Source organism: Cydia fagiglandana, chromosome 5 (genome assembly GCF_963556715.1).
Source record: "Cydia fagiglandana chromosome 5, ilCydFagi1.1, whole genome shotgun sequence".
In the NCBI taxonomy this organism is placed as follows: Eukaryota; Metazoa; Arthropoda; class Insecta; order Lepidoptera; family Tortricidae; genus Cydia; species Cydia fagiglandana.
The window spans coordinates 14,652,694-14,672,270 of NC_085936.1; the positions used below are offsets into that span (position 1 = coordinate 14,652,694).

General features: G+C 36.7%; 3 protein-coding genes across 7 annotated transcripts in view; 2 read left to right on the forward strand and 1 right to left on the reverse strand.

The window, feature by feature from the left end:
• The first annotated feature begins 695 nt into the window (after nt 1-695).
• On the forward strand, nt 696-11,496 carry LOC134664529 (carbonic anhydrase 5A, mitochondrial-like). Its single transcript, XM_063521222.1, has 7 exons — nt 696-833; nt 1,765-1,980; nt 3,360-3,520; nt 3,862-3,948; nt 5,254-5,481; nt 10,122-10,201; nt 11,261-11,496. The coding sequence occupies exons 1-7, from the start codon at nt 806-808 to the stop codon at nt 11,457-11,459; spliced, it is 999 nt and encodes a 332-aa protein (XP_063377292.1). The 5' UTR covers nt 696-805; the 3' UTR covers nt 11,460-11,496.
• A 170-nt stretch (nt 11,497-11,666) lies between these two features.
• Nucleotides 11,667-16,287, reverse strand: LOC134664834 (uncharacterized). Of its 4 annotated transcripts, none has more exons than XR_010098299.1 (3): nt 14,949-16,287; nt 14,318-14,544; nt 11,667-13,594 (listed from the first exon to the last, which is right to left on the reverse strand). XR_010098299.1 is itself a non-coding variant. In XM_063521567.1 (3 exons), the coding sequence occupies exons 1-2, from the start codon at nt 15,706-15,708 to the stop codon at nt 14,374-14,376; spliced, it is 927 nt and encodes a 308-aa protein (XP_063377637.1). In that variant the 5' UTR covers nt 15,709-16,286; the 3' UTR covers nt 11,667-13,594; nt 14,318-14,373. The 4 variants fall into 4 exon arrangements, 2 of the variants coding, with proteins under 2 accessions (XP_063377637.1, XP_063377636.1); XR_010098300.1 differs by having other exon boundaries at nt 14,961-16,286; XM_063521567.1 differs by having other exon boundaries at nt 14,953-16,286.
• A 2,647-nt stretch (nt 16,288-18,934) lies between these two features.
• Nucleotides 18,935-19,577, forward strand: part of LOC134664562 (frataxin homolog, mitochondrial) — a 180,504-nt gene continuing 179,861 nt past the window's right edge. Inside the window, exon 1 of one of the 2 annotated variants that reach the window (XM_063521274.1) lies at nt 18,935-19,307. In XM_063521274.1, the coding sequence (XP_063377344.1) occupies nt 19,023-19,307 (285 nt within the window). In that variant the 5' untranslated portion in view covers nt 18,935-19,022. The remainder of the gene's footprint in view (nt 19,308-19,577) is intronic. The other variant, XM_063521273.1, reaches the window with a different exon arrangement.

Here is a 19,577-nt window from a genome sequence, read left to right on the forward strand (position 1 = left end):
CGTAGATACTCGTACTCGATCAATTTGTAAGATAAACGACGGTCCGCAAGATAAAAGAAAGTCCAACTACTCGCGCTGCGGTCATTTAATAATTTTTTCACCATCTTTTTGCAGTAGGATATTACTCAACGTGTATATGTTTAGAATCTACATGAATTACGCTTTATTATAGTATTTTTATATGATATTTTTGGCCACTATACAAAAGTTATTAGCTCTCAAAGCAAAAACCTCCATCCTAAATTTTCATCTTTTTACGTTTTTCTTGTAAAATTACTATGAAGCTGAAAAAAACAAATATCAGCAATGAATTCTACGTCTCCGGTTTATACGAAAATGATACCAAACTTGCCCTAGTAGCCACCAGGACCAGAACAGATTTTTTTGAATGATGACGGGTGGCGGCCATCTTTGTACCCCCCCCTCCCCTTATTGCCTCCCAGGCTTGAAATGCTTAGAATTACTCAAAGATCATATGTGATGAAGCTCATAGCTTAATAAAAATTTTTTGGGTCAACTTCATAACTGACTCCGCTATTTACGCACAGACTACAGACTTGCTACGTGAGTATTATATTCTTTGCTTGCTACAGACTACATACATTGAATACCTATAAGATCTATCGTCAGAAAATCCCATATCTATGGCATTTACTTTTTCAATTACTGTCAATAACGTCAAATTATAACAATGTAAACAAAAGTTTTGAAATAAATTATTTATTTATATTTTAGCCGTAAAATTAAGAGTACTTTCATATAAATTTCCTGTTTCACCGTCGTTTTACGAATCAGCGATATCAGCATGCCTATTGCACAACAACAGCAAACAGGTAAAAAATAACTTAAATAAGAGGGGTACATCCTATAGAATAAGAATAATAATAAAATAAATATAGGCATTTACTTAACTTTACCTATCTATTTATTTAATTAATTAGAATTGCTTACGTGTACCTACATATCAGGTATTTCAGTAACAATAGGTTAAATATATACCTACTGTTTTATACTTATGTCTTGTACCTACATTTACTCGTCATGACTTATACTTATACTTAGTTCGTTGAGTTGGTAGGTAATCACAGTGAATTCACAATGGTCTTAAGCGCCAAAGATTGGCGCTTAAGTCCTTTATGCCAATTACTCCATTTAAGATTTTTTCCAAAAACTCGATATAAAATATAATTCCATTTAATCATAGAATCTGGTCACAAAATTTTACGAGAATCGGTTAAGAATTGCGACCTCGGACATAGGAAAGCAAAATAACCAAGATAAAATGCAGACCTTCGCTAACGCTACGGTAAACATAAAGCAAGGTAGAAAATAACTGTAAGTATTTTAAGCTAACCGGATGGAACTCAGCATAATTCTGGCATAGTAGTTTTGCTCTGATGCCCCTACAAATACGTAACAAAATTAGACATTCTGTTATACACTAGCCGTTAATAAAATTGGTACACTTTTAAGTGTTAGTTTAGCCTCGGTAGAGAGTACAATTTTGTACCATTTGGAGTTGAAACTCTATGTCCATGGGGTCCCAGTGTTTGCAGAAATCGCCAAGCGTCTGGTTGACGTAACTGGTGACCGAAGAGCCGGCGGCTACCCCGCGCAACATATGAGCATTGCGATACAGCGAGGAAATGCCCCCAGCATCCTTAGTACAATGCCTCAAGGGCCTATTTTATTAGATTTAAGTTAGTTATTAATTTCTTTTAGTAATACCACTGTTTAAAGATTGAATTTACATATTCTTTGTAGAACCGCAAGAGGAAGCTCCAGTCGAAGAAAAGAAGTATGAACCACCCTTCGGCACTCTTGACTGGCTTTACTATTGGGCTCAGTTTGAAGGCCAGATGCCGACTCCAATAGATGTGTCTTTAGCGGGCTCTATGGCCTATTTATGTCCGGAGCTAAAATGGTACAACTTTGACGTGTATGCTCACAAGATAAAGTTGACCAACACCGGTTATACGAGTAAGAATTGACACCTTCTTAGGATTATTTTTAGCGTGTTAGCTATATACTATAATACCTATTTTTTTGCCCAAGTCATCATTTAAAACCCTTTGAGACTTTTTATACCAGGTGTGGCCTGTAACACGAGCAAATAATTAAAACATAGATTGGACTCCACAAACAGTGAGACTGTTGTTCAACAACTTTAAAAAATGATGAAGTATTTAGACTCCCTATTTTTTGTACAAAATAAATATTATCTTCAATGGACGCCATCGCCACGCCATATCATTGTGATTGACGTTACTTGTCACGCCTTAAAAATAACAAAATTCGCAATACATTGCGTGTATTAAAAATCAAACCACAACATATTTAAAAAGTCGCTGAACAAATGTTGGTCAGTATGAGGAGTACAGCCTACAGTTTAATTTTTTGCTCATACCCGGCCACACCCGGTATAAACATAGGTAATACTTAAGTAAGTAGTATATGTGTAGGATAAATGCAACTCACCTCTTTAACGGTTTGTTATCTGGATTTCAATGTCCGTTGAATCAAAGCAGCTCTCCTAAAATAATATCCGCCTCCACTAATGGACACATTTAGGTATATGTGAGTGAAATAGTTATTTGTTTTACGAGGGGGCAAAATTGTTGTTTAAACCTTCGTATGTCTAAGCACTGGTCAGTGCGAACGAATTTAAACCTATTGTATTAAACAAAGGATTTTAATTCGTACGCACTGATCAGTGCTTAGACAGATGAAAGGTTAACCGCTCGTGCTAATATTGATACCCGAGTAAGCGAAAGATTCCAAAATTGAACCACGAGCGTAGCGAGTTGTTCAAAAAATGGAATCTTGAGCGTTTCAAAGCACGAGGGTTAAACAAAATTTGCCCCCGAGTGAAACACAAAATTTTTCACCACACCAACCCGAAGCAAATATTAAATGTAAAATATCAAACAAAATCAAATCAAATCAAATCCAAATGAATGTTATTAAATAGTTGTCATCCAAAATCATCATTTAAAAGTCAATTCTACCAGCAAACAGAAGAAAACAACTCAAAATTTGCATTTGATTACTTTGCCTCACATGTGAATAAAATGCAACTTTGCTATCAGTTTTTGAAGTGCAAAGTAAGCTTTTCCGAGCTGGTGTGGTGAAAACGTATTTTCGGAGTGGCGATCATTTGGAATTTCGGAAACCATACAATATTTTAACTAAGTAAAAAGATTAATACAATTTAGTTTGCCTAAATATGTGAGTAGGCAAGCAAATATAATTTAATTGCTTCCTTTCGTTAAAAAAAAAATCAAGGAAATCCTATAGGTATTAAACCATGTCTAACAATAGGTAATACGTTTTTGTTTCACTAACTGAACGGTTTACAGTGTTGCTAGGAGCAAAATGGAAGACAGAACGTCCATACCTTGAAGGCGGATGCTTCAGGGACAAGCACGTGTTGTCGCAAGTCCACTTCCACTGGGGAGCCGATATGATGGAGGGTAGTGAGCACACGGTCGACAAGAGGCGGTATCCGGGGGAAATGCAAGTGAGTTACAGTTTAGTAAAAAACTCGCTGTACGCGAACCAAGTAAAAAAGGGACACGACGCCGCCCGTCGCAGGTAGATGTGACAGAAAGCACACTACACACTACGTATTCGCAAGTAGCGAGTTCTCTTGCCTCTTATTTGTTATCACCCCTCGCTGATAACCTTTCTACCTGACTACATGAATGTCCAAAGTAAAACATGTAGATATGGAGTTATGTGCCGTGATCAAACCTCTTGCTCCCCATCAGAGCGAAATGTAGCCTGCTGGACAGGATAGCGGGGAGTTGCAGTATATTTTGACGGTGTTTCATGTGATCCTGTTTTTCTTTTCTTTTGTAGGTAACATACTTCAGGTCCGAATATATGACACAAGAAGAGGCATTGCAGTACGAAGATGGTGTCGTGGTTGTTTGCTATATGATAAAGGTAATAATACCTACTAACGTACGACATATAGTAACAGCACCAGTCATGGGACATTTAAGAGGGAATTTGGAGTATTTGTGATATTTCCCTAATACATGTGAATGGTCTACCGCTTAGCGTATTGAAAGATGAAAGTCCTACCCGTCTTTCATGTTTCTGGCGTGTTGTATCAAAGATACTGCAATTAGTTTCCACATACTTAACAAATTAAAACTATGCTATTTTTCTCCAGTCATGGACACCAAAGCTCCAGTAATGGGCCCCCCAGTAATGGACACTGCTCTATCAGTATAAAATATTGAAATAGGTCATCAGATCTGGTCCATGTTATCATAATATTGCATTATCATCCGATTTGCATATTTAATTACGAATACAAAATTTCAACTCAATCGGAAAACGGGAAAGTGGCTCAAACTCGGCTACCAAGATTTGACCCACACTAAAAAACGATATTAATTTATCCGAAGTCCGAGCATACCTCCTGGTTGACATATTTCGTAACTACATTTTACTTCTGTATTGTTTAAACATGAAATGATGGCATGGCAAGCATCATTATGTAAATTTCCCATTATAGGAGGTATGCAGTTTTACAGCTCCTATAATGGGATTGGGCCAAATACCACTATTTTTTTACATCTGTGGACTCACAACATAGTATGTTGAATACCTTATCTCATGGTAAATGCAATTAACAAAACACATTTTAGTTTTCATCAAGTATTAATTAATTAAAATTTTATAAATTAACTCACCTCTCTTAGCGAAGTTGTTAAGAATTCGTAGTGGTATTTTTTTTCAGTGACACGACAACTTTTGGGTTGACGCCAATTTCTTAAAAAACAACCAAATTTAATAAAAATTCAAACTGAAACAGCTCTAGGACTCTTATTTATGATAATATACAGGCAGTGTTTATAAACTACTTTTAGACACTTATTTTACAGGATTTGTCGTTTTTTGTCCCATTACTGGTTCCACGCCCATCATAGGGTACACTACTATATTCACATTGTAAGTACATTTGTATGTGAACTGACGTTGCCGATTGAACCAGCCCGGTACTACTAGAGACCAAGAAAAGTCTGCAACGGATTTGATTGCCCACGCAGTGCAAGTGTTATTTTAAACAACAATCTTCTATGAATTTATGAGTTATGACTTATACATAACACTTGCACTGCGTGGGCAATCAAATCCGTTGCAGACGTTTCTTGGTCTGACTCTAGTAGTACCGGGCTGGTTCAATCGGCAACGTGCTAGCAGCACATATTCTTAGATTAATCTACTATATTATTTCAGTATGGCGTAAACCCAGACGTCCGCTTAGCGCGCATAATTGAAGGGTTTCCTCGATGTCGGCCACCCAAAAGCACGACCCGTATAGGACCCTACCCTATGTCGTTCCTAATGCCAATGTTTTACGAAGACTACTTCCTTTACTGGGGTCGGTTAGATACAGTAAAAGGAGACAGCTATACCGTCAGGTGGCTGGTGCCGAGGATAACGCTGTTTGCTTCTTTAGATCAGGCAAGTAGATACCCTTCATTGACATAGGTCACGAGTATGGGACTATTGATAGGGCAGAATAGATCCAGGTTAGATTTAGACCAAGAAAAGTCTGCAAGTGTTATTTATACGTCATAATTTGATAGAACGTTAGCTATCAAATCCGTTGCAGCCTTGTCTTGGTCTAACATTACCGGTGAATGCAATGACTGAAAATACTGATAACTATATGAGGGACAACATTGTCTCATTTAAGACAGCGATAAAAACAAACGTCAAGCTGGGTCTTTCTTGCCCAAAAACTATGATTAATGATTTAGTGTCATAAATAAACATATTAAAAAGGGGTTGGACTGTGTACATGTAAGTAGTCCTAAAGTTAGTATATTTGCCTGGAAAAGATGACGTCACTGGCTAGCAGGAAGTTAATTAAGTTAGATCACCATAGGGTGAGCATAGGCTCGTAAAACGTTACGTCGCAATAAATGTTTATCCTGTATAGCAGGCATAGCAGCTAAGATCTCTTTACAGACGACCTAACCCAAACGGTAATCCACGTAGTTAAATATGTAGTTTCGTATTCACTCCAGCTATTTAAGTTAATTTAGCGACAGAATGCTAGCGACATTTAAGTTTTCTTTAAAAAAGCGCTCTTAGGAATTTCGAGAACGCTAATTTAAAAGTTAAGAGGTATCCATTTAAATTAGGTAAATTAAAGTTTGCTGCACTCTAAGAACTTGTAAAAGCAGCTAGAGCATTAAATAAATGGAACATCATTAGACGAGGCGAAAGTCGATTTATTATAATTATTATCTCATAATTTATATACCCATGATAGACTTATAGGCATGATAGCCCTACCATTAGGGTCTCCCCTGATATATCGACGCGCATTCGGCAAAAGCCGATAGGAAAAAGCTTTATGTCCACGCAATAAGAGCGAAAAAGTCGTCGTTCGGCTCGGCTCGCATCGAAATTCCAAAACTGCCATTCAAAAAGAAGCCATCTGTAAATTAAATATTACCTAACTAAATGTAAATTAGTGTAATAATTCTAAGTCGCTTTCAAAGTTAATAAAATTAATTGAGTAGGTAATTTTATTCAAAACTTGTTTCATTCAGTGTAAAATGCAAACCTAAACGTTATACTTAATATTAAATTTTCTTGCAACATCTTCCGCATGCCTGGATACTCGCCTAGAACTTGTCGAGTTATTTTCATTTCTCAGAATCACTGAAATGCGAGTGCCATTGGCAAGATACCTTCCTTTATTCAAAATGAAAATGAGAAACGAATGTCTTACTGATATCGTTATAATTTATGTCAAATAGGAAAAAATACGATACCCTTGTTTCCAAATAATTAGCTGTATACTTGTATGTGCCTTTATAAGGGGTGTTAAGTTACTTACTTACTTGGTTGGCGTGGTGACCCAGAATCAGAATCAGAATCAGAAATTTTTATTTGTTTAAACATAGGTACAATTATGGTGTTAAATTATGTACAGGCTTCTCTATGTCTTACCCATATTTGATCGCATGCAGCATGCATCTTAACTATAGGGTAGCAATTTATATACAGCATAAATTACACCAGGTTATAATAAATAATGATAGGACATAACAGGACAGGAGTCACGTCACAAATAATTTTACAAATTTTGGAAATTGTTTCAAAAATTTACCTAGATATTAATTTTCTTTAGTAATACCACTGTATAATATATCTTGTTTGTAAATAAATGATTTTACGTAGTGAATTATTATTATTACAAAAATGTCCGTATCAATTTATGTATAAAGTTTAAAATTATAGTGATGTCAACTGTGAAGTAAGTAATTAATAAAATAAATATAATTGAATTATAGCATTTGATCGTTTAGATAATCTTTAATTGAATAGTAACACTTTTGCAACAATAATATAATTAATTTTCTCTTAAATAATTTCAAATTTAGTTGTAGGATGTCATTCGGCAATCTGTTATAAATGATTGTGGCCATTTTTAACACACTCTTGTTAAAAAGAGCGGTGTTTCCAGCTGGTATTCGCAGTTTGTAAGTATGTTGCGGCCGCACAGGCCGCGGTCGACCATGAGATGCTAGATTAAACAAATTTAAATTATTTTTAACAAATAAGGCCATTTCTAAAATATACAATGAAGGGAATGTCAACAATTTTAGTGAGTTGAATGCGGGCACACAGCTTTCATCAGTATTTAAGTTTGTCATAGCACGAATACAGGTTTTTTGAGCTTTAAAAACGTCATAAGTATAGCTAGAAACGCCCCAGAAAATGACTCCATACCTTAATATTGAGTCCACTAAGCCATAGTATGCACTAATTAGTGCTTTGCGATTTACAAGTTTGGACAGATTGCGAAGTGCGTACGCTGCTTTGTTGACTTTTTTACATATTTAGATGCTTTGTGCTTTCCACTTCAAGTTACTATCCATTATGATGCCTAAGAATTTACATTCATGGACGTCATTTATCTTGATACCTCTATAATTTATATTTAGGCAATCTGGCGTTATCTTTTGGTAGAAGTGCATGATATTAGTCTTACTTAAATTAATAATTAGGTTATTATTACTAAGCCATGTTACAATATCTTTAAGGGCAGTATTTATATCATTTTCGTAATTTCTTATGTCATTACATTGTATTATTGCGGTACTGTCATCAGCAAAAAGTATCATCGGGTGGGTTATGACCCAAAATGAGTCTTGGCCTCCAACACAAGAGCACGCCACTTTGATCGGTCCAGAGCGGTATCCCGCCAGCTTTCGCCGACGCCAAGCTCACGGAGATCTTCCTCCACTCTATCTGCCCAACGGTATTTAGGACGACCAACAGGACGGCGCCCAGTTGGTCGACCCAAGTAGGCCCTTTTGGCTGCCCGATCTTCACCCATCCTTTCGAGATATTATTAGGTTACAGACCTAAAAAACTTGACGACTTTAGGCGTCGAAACCATAATAGTATAATTTATGCCAGCTAATTTATTCAGGCCCTTGACCTCATTTAAACATTTATATAGGGTTTCTAAATATTAGGTAAGGTAAAATGACAAATTTTACTTCAATTCACTAATAAGTGTAATTTAACACTAAGTGCTACCAGTTAGATACCCAATTCAACCCTTTAGAAAGCATAAGGGTGTCAGAAATTATGCAAAATTAAATCCTTTTACTCTGAATTAAAGTTTAAAATCAAGTAGGAAATTAGGTAGTCTTGGCGCTATCAAAGTAAAAGTGAATAACCTTTTTGTATGTGTAGGGTAGACTGGGTACGGTTGTGCCAGGGTACGGTAGTGACAGTCGTTATAACATCGCAACTATACGGATCGTGGGGTAGACTTCAAGGGGAGAAAGAAGCGGCATTCAAGTCTGAATGCGTGTCCCAGTATTCCGTTAGCCAGCGCGCGACGTTATAGTAAGCAGGAGTCCATGTTGCTTTTCAACATTCAAAAGTATTTTTTTTGTTCGAAATCTTTCGATGATTGCCGGTAATTAGTACAGATAGATTATTTACAATTTTTTTCGTTATAAGTTGATCATTAATAGTTAATTACAAGTGATTACTTTTTACGTAGATTATTAGGCCTAGACTTGGCGATTTTTTATTTTAGAAAGTGTAGGTTGGGTACGTTTGTGACAAATTTTGTGGGTACGGTTGTGACTACCAAACTTAAGGCAAAGCAGAGAGATTGTTGGCAGTGCTGCTTTTACAACAGCAAACAATAATAACATACAAACATCGTACAAATATACATACTTATAATATACACATACAATAAATATATATAAGACGAAACATGTAGAGCTTATAAATACATAATGAATCTTACATAGTGAAGCGCAGATTTAGTTCATTTGCTATATTAGTTTAACTAACTTTGTTTTATTGTGTTATGTTACATATTTGTAACAATAAAGGTAATTATAAACCATTTTGGTATATGTTTTATGTCTGTCACTACCGACCCCAACCACTGTCACTACCGTCCTTGGGGTGTGCCCGGTTGTGACACTTTTCCTTTTTTTTTCTAATTTGATCTTATAACTAAAACAGCGTCGATAGGAAAATATTTTAGTATTTTTACGTAGATAAATGTACAAATTACAATTCATGTTACTTTTTCCCCAGTTTACTGGTAAATTAACAAAATTATTGACGTTCAAACCAAAATTGGCACAACCGTACCCAGTCTACCCTATCTATATTTCCTCTGTCTTATAAAGGTTTAACTAAGTCCTAAGTGTAACCTAACACTAAGTGCTGCTACAAGTAGTTAACTAAATTCGCGAAGGCTAGGCAGGAACGAAACTTTAACAACGACGTAGGCAAATAAATGTGCTTACTTGTGCTTAATAAATTTGTGTTTTGTGTTTTGTACAATAAAGAGTTTATACATACATACATACATACTTGTACAGTAAGTTGAAAATTAATTAACGTAACTTTTAGCTGATACAGGATGTAATATAATTATGTAATCAGCAGCGGCATTAAGTTATACCTACCCATATCTACTAATTAAAAATGTTATGAATAGCACTTCCTTCCAGCCACGTTACTTCCCCTGATATTTTTAATTACTCACGTAATTATCCGTAACAAAAGCAATATGTTCCGTACTTTGTTCCATGTTCCAGATGAACGAGTTCCGTAAACTTTGGAACCCGTGGGACGAGCCCAACCTCGGCAACTTCAGGCCACTGCAGGAACGTGGCCAGTTCGTGATGCCAGAGGATGACTCGGGGCCCTTAACTTTTCCGCTCGTAGTTAACCCACCCGAAATTTTAGACAGGTGAAACACTGATGGCACAGAATAAATAATAGTAGGTACTAGGTACAGGAGACTCACTCTCTAACAAAACGCGTCTGTTACGACCAGGACAGATATAGATGTGGCGACAGCGCCACGCGCGGCTTATGGCTAGCCACCAAAATTGGTGTGGAAGGGATGTTCTTGTAGCTACCTGTTGCAAAGCGATAAAATCGCGGAGTGAGCCACACCTGCTGATGGTGATATACTAACATCAACAAGCTTCGCTAAATACCTATTCCTATGGCCCCTATGTGACCTTATCTGGCCTTATGTGGCCAATCAAATTAGATTTTTTTCAGGAATGAATTCCCAGCAAATGGGAAATCGTCTTATAATGCCTTCATTTGGTACTAAACACAATATGTTCTGTGGTTCTAAACACCCGACGGAAAATTTGCTCCAATCATGATAAAAATTGGCATATGACTTCGTAGTCAAAGATTGCAAGAAATGGCCGCCACTTTGATTTTTTAGGGTTCCGTACCCAAAGGGTAAAACGGGACCCTATTACTAAGACTTCGCTGTCCGTCCGTCCGTCCGTCCGTCTGTCACCAGGCTGTATCTCACGAACCGTGATAGCTAGACAGTTGAAATTTTCACAGATGATGTATTTCTGTTGCCGCTATAACAACAAATACTAAAAACAGAATAAAATAAAGATTTAAGTGGGGCTCCCATACAACAAACGTGATTTTTGACCAAAGTTAAGCAACGTCGGGCGGGGTCAGTACCTACTTGGATGGGTGACCGTTTTTATTTGCCGTTTTTTGAATTATGGTACGGAACCCTTCGTGCGCGAGTCCGACTCGCACTTGCCCGGTTTTTTTGTATATGCGTGTTTCTACGAAATTTTAACGTATACTTATAGTAGGACTTCCACACTTTAAGACTACAAAGTTAGTGCGGAGTACCAGACATACTCTAACAACCTTCCCAAAAATCTACTGAGAACCCTTTTTTCAGACATATATGGTGCATAAATCCTCATTGGAACCTCTACAATTCCACGCTGCCCATCCCAAGAATACCCGAGAAATCAATTTCGATACTTTCATCCGAATACAGAACCAAGTGGTGGATGCTTCCGCCCCAAAATGAGTATATGATTACAGAAATGATAAAAGAACGGGAGGATGCAGAAAATAAGGAAAGTAGTTCGTAGTAGGACGAGTACTAGAACGTATAGTACAGTATACAGTACCTACAAATACGAGTACATACTTGCCTACTTGTACGGACAGCGGAGCAGGAAAACATTTAATGGTTTTGCTAATTTACTCGGAAGTCTGGCCAAACATTAAGTTTCAGCAAAGTCGAATGCACAGGAAGGTTTTCTCTAATGGTGGCGGACACAAATTAAACAATCCTCTGTCATGCACAATTTATTATTATATCATGGTAGAATGTTAATATCACACAACGACTGTAAATTACTGAATTCGGAGTTGAGGATTAAATTAAAATTATTTAGGACGACACAGGTGACTTACATCTTAAGGCGCTATAGATGTGAAAAGAGAATTAGTCTATGGTCACCTAGCTTTTTATAAGGAAGGAGCATAGACAACAATGAAAAAATTTATTTTTTCTAACACTCCTCCTTATATGCTCCTGTAATAAAAAGCTCCGTGATATACAGGTACATACATGTTAATAAAATCAATAAAGGAAGAAACAAAATTTCAAATGTGAATGAATGCACTAACATTCGATACATTTCAATTTTAAACCCTTTACAAAACATATATGTCTCTCAATACACAAAGGCTTATAGTAAATACATCAGCAAGCACTATTTGTAGATAAATACAAAAACATTAATTATTATCCTGTATCGCAAAACAATATGTCAAGTTCTTTTATTATGGGAATATTCTAAGTCTAATAACAACTTATGAGCACTGTCATTAATATGTACATGATAACATCAAAATGTTTGTCAATTATTTCGGACAAGAAATTCTTAACAAAACAGATATCTTTACATACATGGCAATATACTCAAATTCACATATTCACCAATTCATAACATAGCCAGTATATCTGCGATCTAACCAGTCATCTGCTTAATCACTATTGGCATAAGCTACATTATCTAAATCATTACTTCTTTGAAAACAAAGACCATAATTTAGAATTCCAGCTAAATATTTAAGAACCCGTTTAGCGACATGCCAATGACTCTAGTCGAAAAACATTGCTGACTGTACTATACAAAATCAGCTGACTGCAAGCGTAAGATACATCCGAGTGGGTGCACAGTAGTAATAAGTACATAAGTGGCTCTAAAAGCTGTCTGGATTAAAATTACTCATCTTGTAAATACAGCTTATCAGATTCATCCAGCTTGCAGTTTACTGGCAATAGAGTAGATACAGATTTACAATTACTCATGTAAAATTTAGCCAAAATGCGCCTTATGAAACTGATCTAATACAGTGATATTATATGTTACAGTTACTTTCATACCAAGACAATCCTTAAACATCCTTTAAAATTGAATTTCAAAGTTAGTCTTTAAAAATGAAAGCAGTTCATTAATACAGCCGTTGATAGATACAAATGCTAAGAAAAATATTTAAACCTTTGTTATTTCTTAGCATAGAGATAAGGCTCACATTATACTTTGTTTACAGCCATAACGAAATTATACAAATCATGCTAAGACATAATAATGATAATAGATTCATCTTTGGTTATCTTAACATAAACATAAGGCTCGCAATAACTTTGTTTGCAGCCATTTTCATTTAAAACTGTAAACTTTTACATTTTACATGACATGCTTGCTTCAAGCCGTCGATGCTTTTTCTCAGTAAACATACTTTAATATTATTTCATAACCAGCTGGTTGCTCCATATAGATAGATGGTTCATCAAAAATTACCGTTAAAAAAAAAATGTAACGTCTATACGAACCATAACGTAGCGCCGGCTGATTTGAAATACTAAGCAAAAGTCTGAGGGTTTAATGTCTTACAATTGGCATATTGATATCCAAAACAAAAAAAACTTTACCCTACTTTTGACTGTAACCACAGGCAACAAAATGAACTTTATATCTAACAGCTCAACAAATTACCTGCAAATTCTAATAAGAACCCACTTAATTTCATAGCCCGGTCTACCAGTTCCCATACATGATTTCTTACTTGTTAAATTACCAAAGCGCGTCACGCAAAATAGGCGCTAGACGTCGAAATTGCAGGTTCACGTCACCCTCATCACCACCATCTTCATCGAGCGACAGGAACTGATCAGAGAGCGGAGACTGCACATCTGGCGTTACTACCGCATCTGAAACATTTTTAGAGATTATGTTAGAATATTACTAATATCACAGTTGTCATTATCACTATTATCACAGTTATCATTTACTACATGATCATAATTATTCAAATCATTTAAAATTGCTCATCATTCATTTGTAAAAATAAAATAATAATGCATTATCAAACTTTATAAAATTTTAAATGATCATGTACAGTAAAATGCTCTTACACACGCCTCACAACTGGTGTCTTGTCCATAAATTTATCCTCTAAGAAAGCTACAGGTAAAAAAAAACTTTGTGATAATGGTTGGGATCAATTACACTATATATATTTGTATTTGCTTTTACACATTTTCACCATAACCAACAAACATAATTTCTTGGTACACGGAAAATGTTATTCAGCCAGACACACCAGTGACTCAAATAAATTTGATCCAGTCCATTCACATTAAGGTATTTTATTTGAAAACGATCTACTGGGGAACAGACTACTGTCATTACAGCATCGCCCCTGTAATGATCAATCAAACAACATTCCTGCAAAATAGTTCTAGCTTTCATTAAAATAAAAATGCTCCAAAAATAGTCCATCGTCAAGGTGAATCACCTATACCATACCATGAAATTTAAGAAAAAACTTTACAAGTCATTGTTACAGTATTCTGTCCCATAATCACTGCATCAGATTTTAATATGTAAATCAGTATGTTTCTCTACCAAATCAATAAAAAAAGGGAACTTACATCTTTATTCTTCATAAGATGACCAAAGCTCCTCCTGGCTCAGTCATCAGAGAATGTCAGCAAGAAGCGGGCTCCATTCCGAGTGCCGACTTGCATCTGGTCAACAAGTCACTGTGGGTCAGTTCCAGTGGTTTAGCAGCACATCCAATGCACAGCCTGGGAACAGATGTCACAGACATCTTCCCAGTAAGACACGGTACGCAGCTGCTTGGCACATCGTGTTCATACTGAAAAGCGACACCAACACTGAATTCCACCACCCAGGACATACAAACCATCACGATGCAGAAGCCCAAGACGCCTACACTATACCATAAATGCATTGGCGCGGGAACAGCAGCATTGGCACTCTGTAGTCCCTGCCTAGAGCGAAGGGACGCTGAGTGACCTGATTCGGGAATGGGCTGCACTTGCAATTTTAGACTGTAAAGCCCATTACTTTTGTAAGTAGATAAGAAACAGTTGCCTGTGATTTTACATAAAATTTGATTATAAATCCTACAGTGTATTTTAACATTGACAACAATACTATGTTTTACGGGGACTTGAATAACTGAAAATAAATTACTGGCCAGCTGTGGCACAAAAATGACATTGTATAAACAAGTTTTCTTACTAAGGGAAACTTTACCTACAAGCTCACCGATAAGCAGTTCTCCACTAGCAACAGATATCAAATATGCCTTCTTATTATATTCTTGAAGAACTTCATGACTACTAGCTAGGAGAACAATCGCGCCACGAGCCACGATGACATCTTGACAGGGACAAGCTAAGTTAGCCGCAGCACACAGTGCGTTATCTTCTTTATCTTCTGTATTCGCTATTGCTCCCTCACGCTTCCTCTTCACAAAACATCTGCGGGCCGCTTTTCCATTGCGCTTGCAACACGAGCATAAAAGCTTGGTAATCTTCTCCTTGATCAAATATGCTGATGAAATATCATAGTCAGTTTGAACGTTGCTCATTCGATGGTCTTCTTGTAAAGGAAATGCATAGACAATCTCAATAGTAAGTGTGTTTGTAAATCCAGCAGTTTCCAAACCGGACACTAGAACAATTTCTGGCAAACTGGAGAGCAACATGTCGGCTGCCTCGTCATCCTCTACATTCTTCCCTATATCAGCACGCCGGGCGACGAGCTTCATCACACCTTCAGTGTAGACAGATACGCAGGTACAATTGTGGTACTCAACTCGGTGTGACTTTCGAAGTAGGAGTACTTTCCTGTAGTCTGTAGTCTTCAAAGGCGTCAGCGAGCTTTCTACAGTCGTCCTTAGATTTCGTACAATCATACAATTTCTTATTAGCTGATACAAATCGGTTGAATGGAAAAGGGTAGATGCACGCCGGTGCCCTCGCATTGTCGCCGCCGTTCGTGTCGTAGCCATCGACGCAATTCCACAAATCTTCTAACGATAACAGCATAGTTAGCATTAACTCGTCAGTCCATCTCATCTTCCGATTGACATTGACGTAGCAGAGATGATTGAATTTGTGATTCCGCCATTTTGAGGTTATTTTCCCGCATGCTCGTCTAAGTCGACAACAATCAAGTTTTATTCTTATCGAGCACACACAGGACCTGTTATTCTAATTTCTAAACCCTTCCTGGGATAAAACAGTAACCTGTAACCTTCATTGTCTGGACCACTAACCTTTCAGCAAAGTCGAATGCACAGGAAGGTTTTCTCTAATGGTGGCGGACACAAATTAAACAATCCTCTGTCATGCACAATTTATTATTATATCATGGTAGAATGTTAATATCACACAACGACTGTAAATTACTGAATTCGGAGTTGAGGATTAAATTAAAATTATTTAGGACGACACAGGTGACTTACATCTTAAGGCGCTATAGATGTGAAAAGAGAATTAGTCTATGGTCACCTAGCTTTTTATAAGGAAGGAGCATAGACAACAATGAAAAAATTTATTTTTTCTAACATTAAGCGACTAAAAACGAGCGGAACATGAATAAAATGTACTTTATATTTGGTCGTAATTTATTCATTTCCAACATTTCGTTATTGAGCTCTGAAACGTAAAGAGTTACACTAGATAGGCAGGTGTAGGTAGCGTCAATTAATAAGAATATACCTACCTAAAATGCTTTTAAATGCTTTAAGTCCTTTATCACTTTTTGGAAAATATTGTGTTTCACTTGGGAATCCCAATAAGGCCTTGTAAAACAACTAACTAGGTACCTAGGTATTGTGCCTATGACTGCGTTCAGGTAAGTCCAATTTTACGTTTTGAAATTATTTATAACTCATACTTTAGTTAATAAATAATAATATGGCAGTAAAAATAGTTATTAAGAACCATCTACAAAAATAAATTACCGCATAATACGCAAATTGACAGTTTTTATATTATTATTTACTAGCCTCTATTGTTACTCACTCTGCATATGCACATAGCCAGTATGGGGCATGAATCTACCTCATACATAACAATAAAATTATTCAAGATCCTTACTTGTTTGCTCCTAAGGCACTAGTCCCACCGCGAGCTAGTAAGCTATGAGCTATCGGCTATAAACACGAACAAAAGATAAACACTCCCGTGTAAATAAAAGAGACACGGCGATATTTATAGCTCACCGCTGGGCGAGTAACTATAAATATCGCCGTGTCTCTTTTATTTACGCGGGAGTGCTTTTATCTTTTGTTCGTGTTTAAAGCCGATAGCTCATAGCTTCATAGCTTACTAGCTCGCGGTGGGACCAGTGCCTTAATGACCTGTAGATTAACAATTATTTAAGTACTTACCAGGCTAAAGCATAACGAAGCTTTTTACATCTTAGGAATGTTATGGTATGTTATATGCAAAACTGGCAATTTATATAGGTACTTAGTCAGTCAAGCAGCAGTCAAGCAATTCCATCAGTAGAAAAAAGCGGCAAATTTAAAAAATGTAGTCGCGACGGGTTATTGTCCCTTAGAAAATTTTATTTTCGCGCATTTTTGTACTGACAAACTTGTTTGACCGGATTGACCTAGTAAAATTATAAAATGTTGTGGCTTATAGCGCCATCTGCTGACATTACTGAAACTACATGCATAAGGAGTTGTGTGTTATCTCTTATAGATGGCGCTATGTACAAAAATTTCAATGTTGCCACAGTAAGAAACATTCCACGTTAAAAGGATAAAATGAAATACTACAACACTAGTCGAAGTTCGTTCTTGTCGTCACTAGTCTTGTGTAATACAATAACAACAGTAAACTAAACGATAACGCATTTCACATGAATCTAATATCTGACACGATCCTATTTGTAGAGCCATAACAGCGTGTCAATTATTTTTGCGGCCTTCAAAGTGGAACATAAATTATTGCAAGTAACAGTACTGTACTAGCACTCTAAAGAAAAGGATGAGCATAGTTTTTTAGGGTTCCGTACCCAAAGGGTAAAACGGGACCCTATTACTAAGACTTCGCTGTCCGTCCGTCCGTCCGTCTGTCACCAGGCTGTATCTCACGAACCGTGATAGCTAGACAGTTGAAATTTTCACAGATGATGTATTTCTGTTGCCGCTATAACAACAAATACTAAAAACAGAATAAAATAAAGTGGGGCTCCCATAATACAGCAAACGTGATTTTTGACCAAAGTTAAGCAACGTCGGGCGTGGTCAGTACTTGGATGGGTGACCGTTTTCTTTTTGCAATTTTTCGTTTTTTTTTGCTTTATGGTACGGAAACCTTCGTGCGCGAGTCCGACTCGCACTTGCCCGGTTTTTGTTCTTATTTACTGTCAAATTTGGGTTGACCGATTATACATCTATAGATGGCATTTAATTTTGTATTAAATTTCCTTCGCTTTAGTTTCGTCTCGTCGTAAATCCTTTACGGCCTTTTTCTACTGGACGGCATAATGGAAGCTTTAAAAACGTAAAAATGAATGAAAACTTCGTTATTATCATCATCTTCTTCTTCATCATCATCCTCATATCACAGCGAACTTCCAATAGTTTTGTTCCATTACAAAGACCCTACCTAACTGGTCCATTAAGTCACTTAGGCCAAAAGCAAACTATAGACGCACAAAACAAACAACAGGGCAGGCGGGCATGCGGAGGCCCTACTGCAAAAATCGAAAAACGTTATCGGTCTCACTGTCGATCGAATATGCTCGTCCCTGTCGTTATTGCAAATTTAATATGAACTTTAAGAACGTATATCATAATCGCCTACACTGTTAACTGGCCAATACCACAGAATAATAAATAGTATTATCGTACAGAAAGGAAACTTCCTACAAAAACGAAGTTTGAGAGTGGTTCAGGGTCAAATCATGCTGTCTCTTTCTAATATATGGCACTATCCCTTTCGGCTATTTAGGGTTGTCAAAAATCTATAATATTTTATCTGTGGTCGTGCACGCAAAAGGAAGTCAAGTGGTGCGAACCCTAATAATTACTCGGAGCAATGCTGAGCCGAGCGGAGCCGAGTTTGACCGAAGTCAGGAGTTTCGCACCCCTGCCAATACAAAAAGCTTAAAGTCTATCGATGGACAGTTAATAAAAGAGTGTTGCTGTTTGTACGGTAGGGAAATTTTAACTATCACTAGCAACATTCTTAAACGCCAAAACCAAACCATCAAAGTGACTTTTCTTCAAGGTGTTCTGTCAAAACATTCAAATTGAACATAACCTTGTAAACTTAGTTACCTTACAGCACGGAAAGTTAGAAAATGCTTAGAAATATCTTGCGTACCAGCCGTTGGCTGGCACGGCAAACCCGACAGATCAATACCTTAACTCCGTTGCTTCTGCGTCAACACGTTTTAGTGAAAACTTATAATTCTCCTGCGATATCGATACGTTCTCCTGCCTCCACTGATAGTGCCCAAACCGCTGAAATAGACCCAGTTATTTATGAAGAAATCTGCACTGAAACTTTAGAATCCTTGTGTGATTATTTTGAAGAAATTGTTGAAGGAGCGACACATTTAAAAGGCGCTGATATAATGTACAGTGTAAGCTAACTTTTTAAGTATTAAAATTGCTGTTATACCACAGACCACAGGATGATTTTAAAGAGGATCTAGCATTCTATTACCTTTTTTATTTTACGGTAATTATGATACTGGCAGTTTTACCTCAAAAACTTTGACAGATGCCATAAAATTTTAGTTTTTATTAGCTTTTTTTTATAGTTAATGGCAATTTAACAGGAGTTTTTGGTTCAAATAGCCAGCTTTGTTACATAATGTACTGACAATTCTGCAAAGAGTTTTTATTTCAAA

Bases quoted from the DNA above. Each gene is read 5' to 3' on its own strand.
- LOC134664834 (XM_063521566.1), bottom strand. From the start codon at position 15,708: ATGGCTACGACACGAACGGCGGCGACAATGCGAGGGCACCGGCGTGCA.
- LOC134664529 (XM_063521222.1), top strand. From the start codon at position 806: ATGCCTATTGCACAACAACAGCAAACAG. The intron at 3,521-3,861 runs GTGAGTTACAGT...TTTCTTTTGTAG, and splicing joins GGTATCCGGGGGAAATGCAA to GTAACATACTTCAGGTCCGA. The intron at 10,202-11,260 runs GTTCGTGATGCC...CCCTTTTTTCAG, and splicing joins CCACTGCAGGAACGTGGCCA to ACATATATGGTGCATAAATC.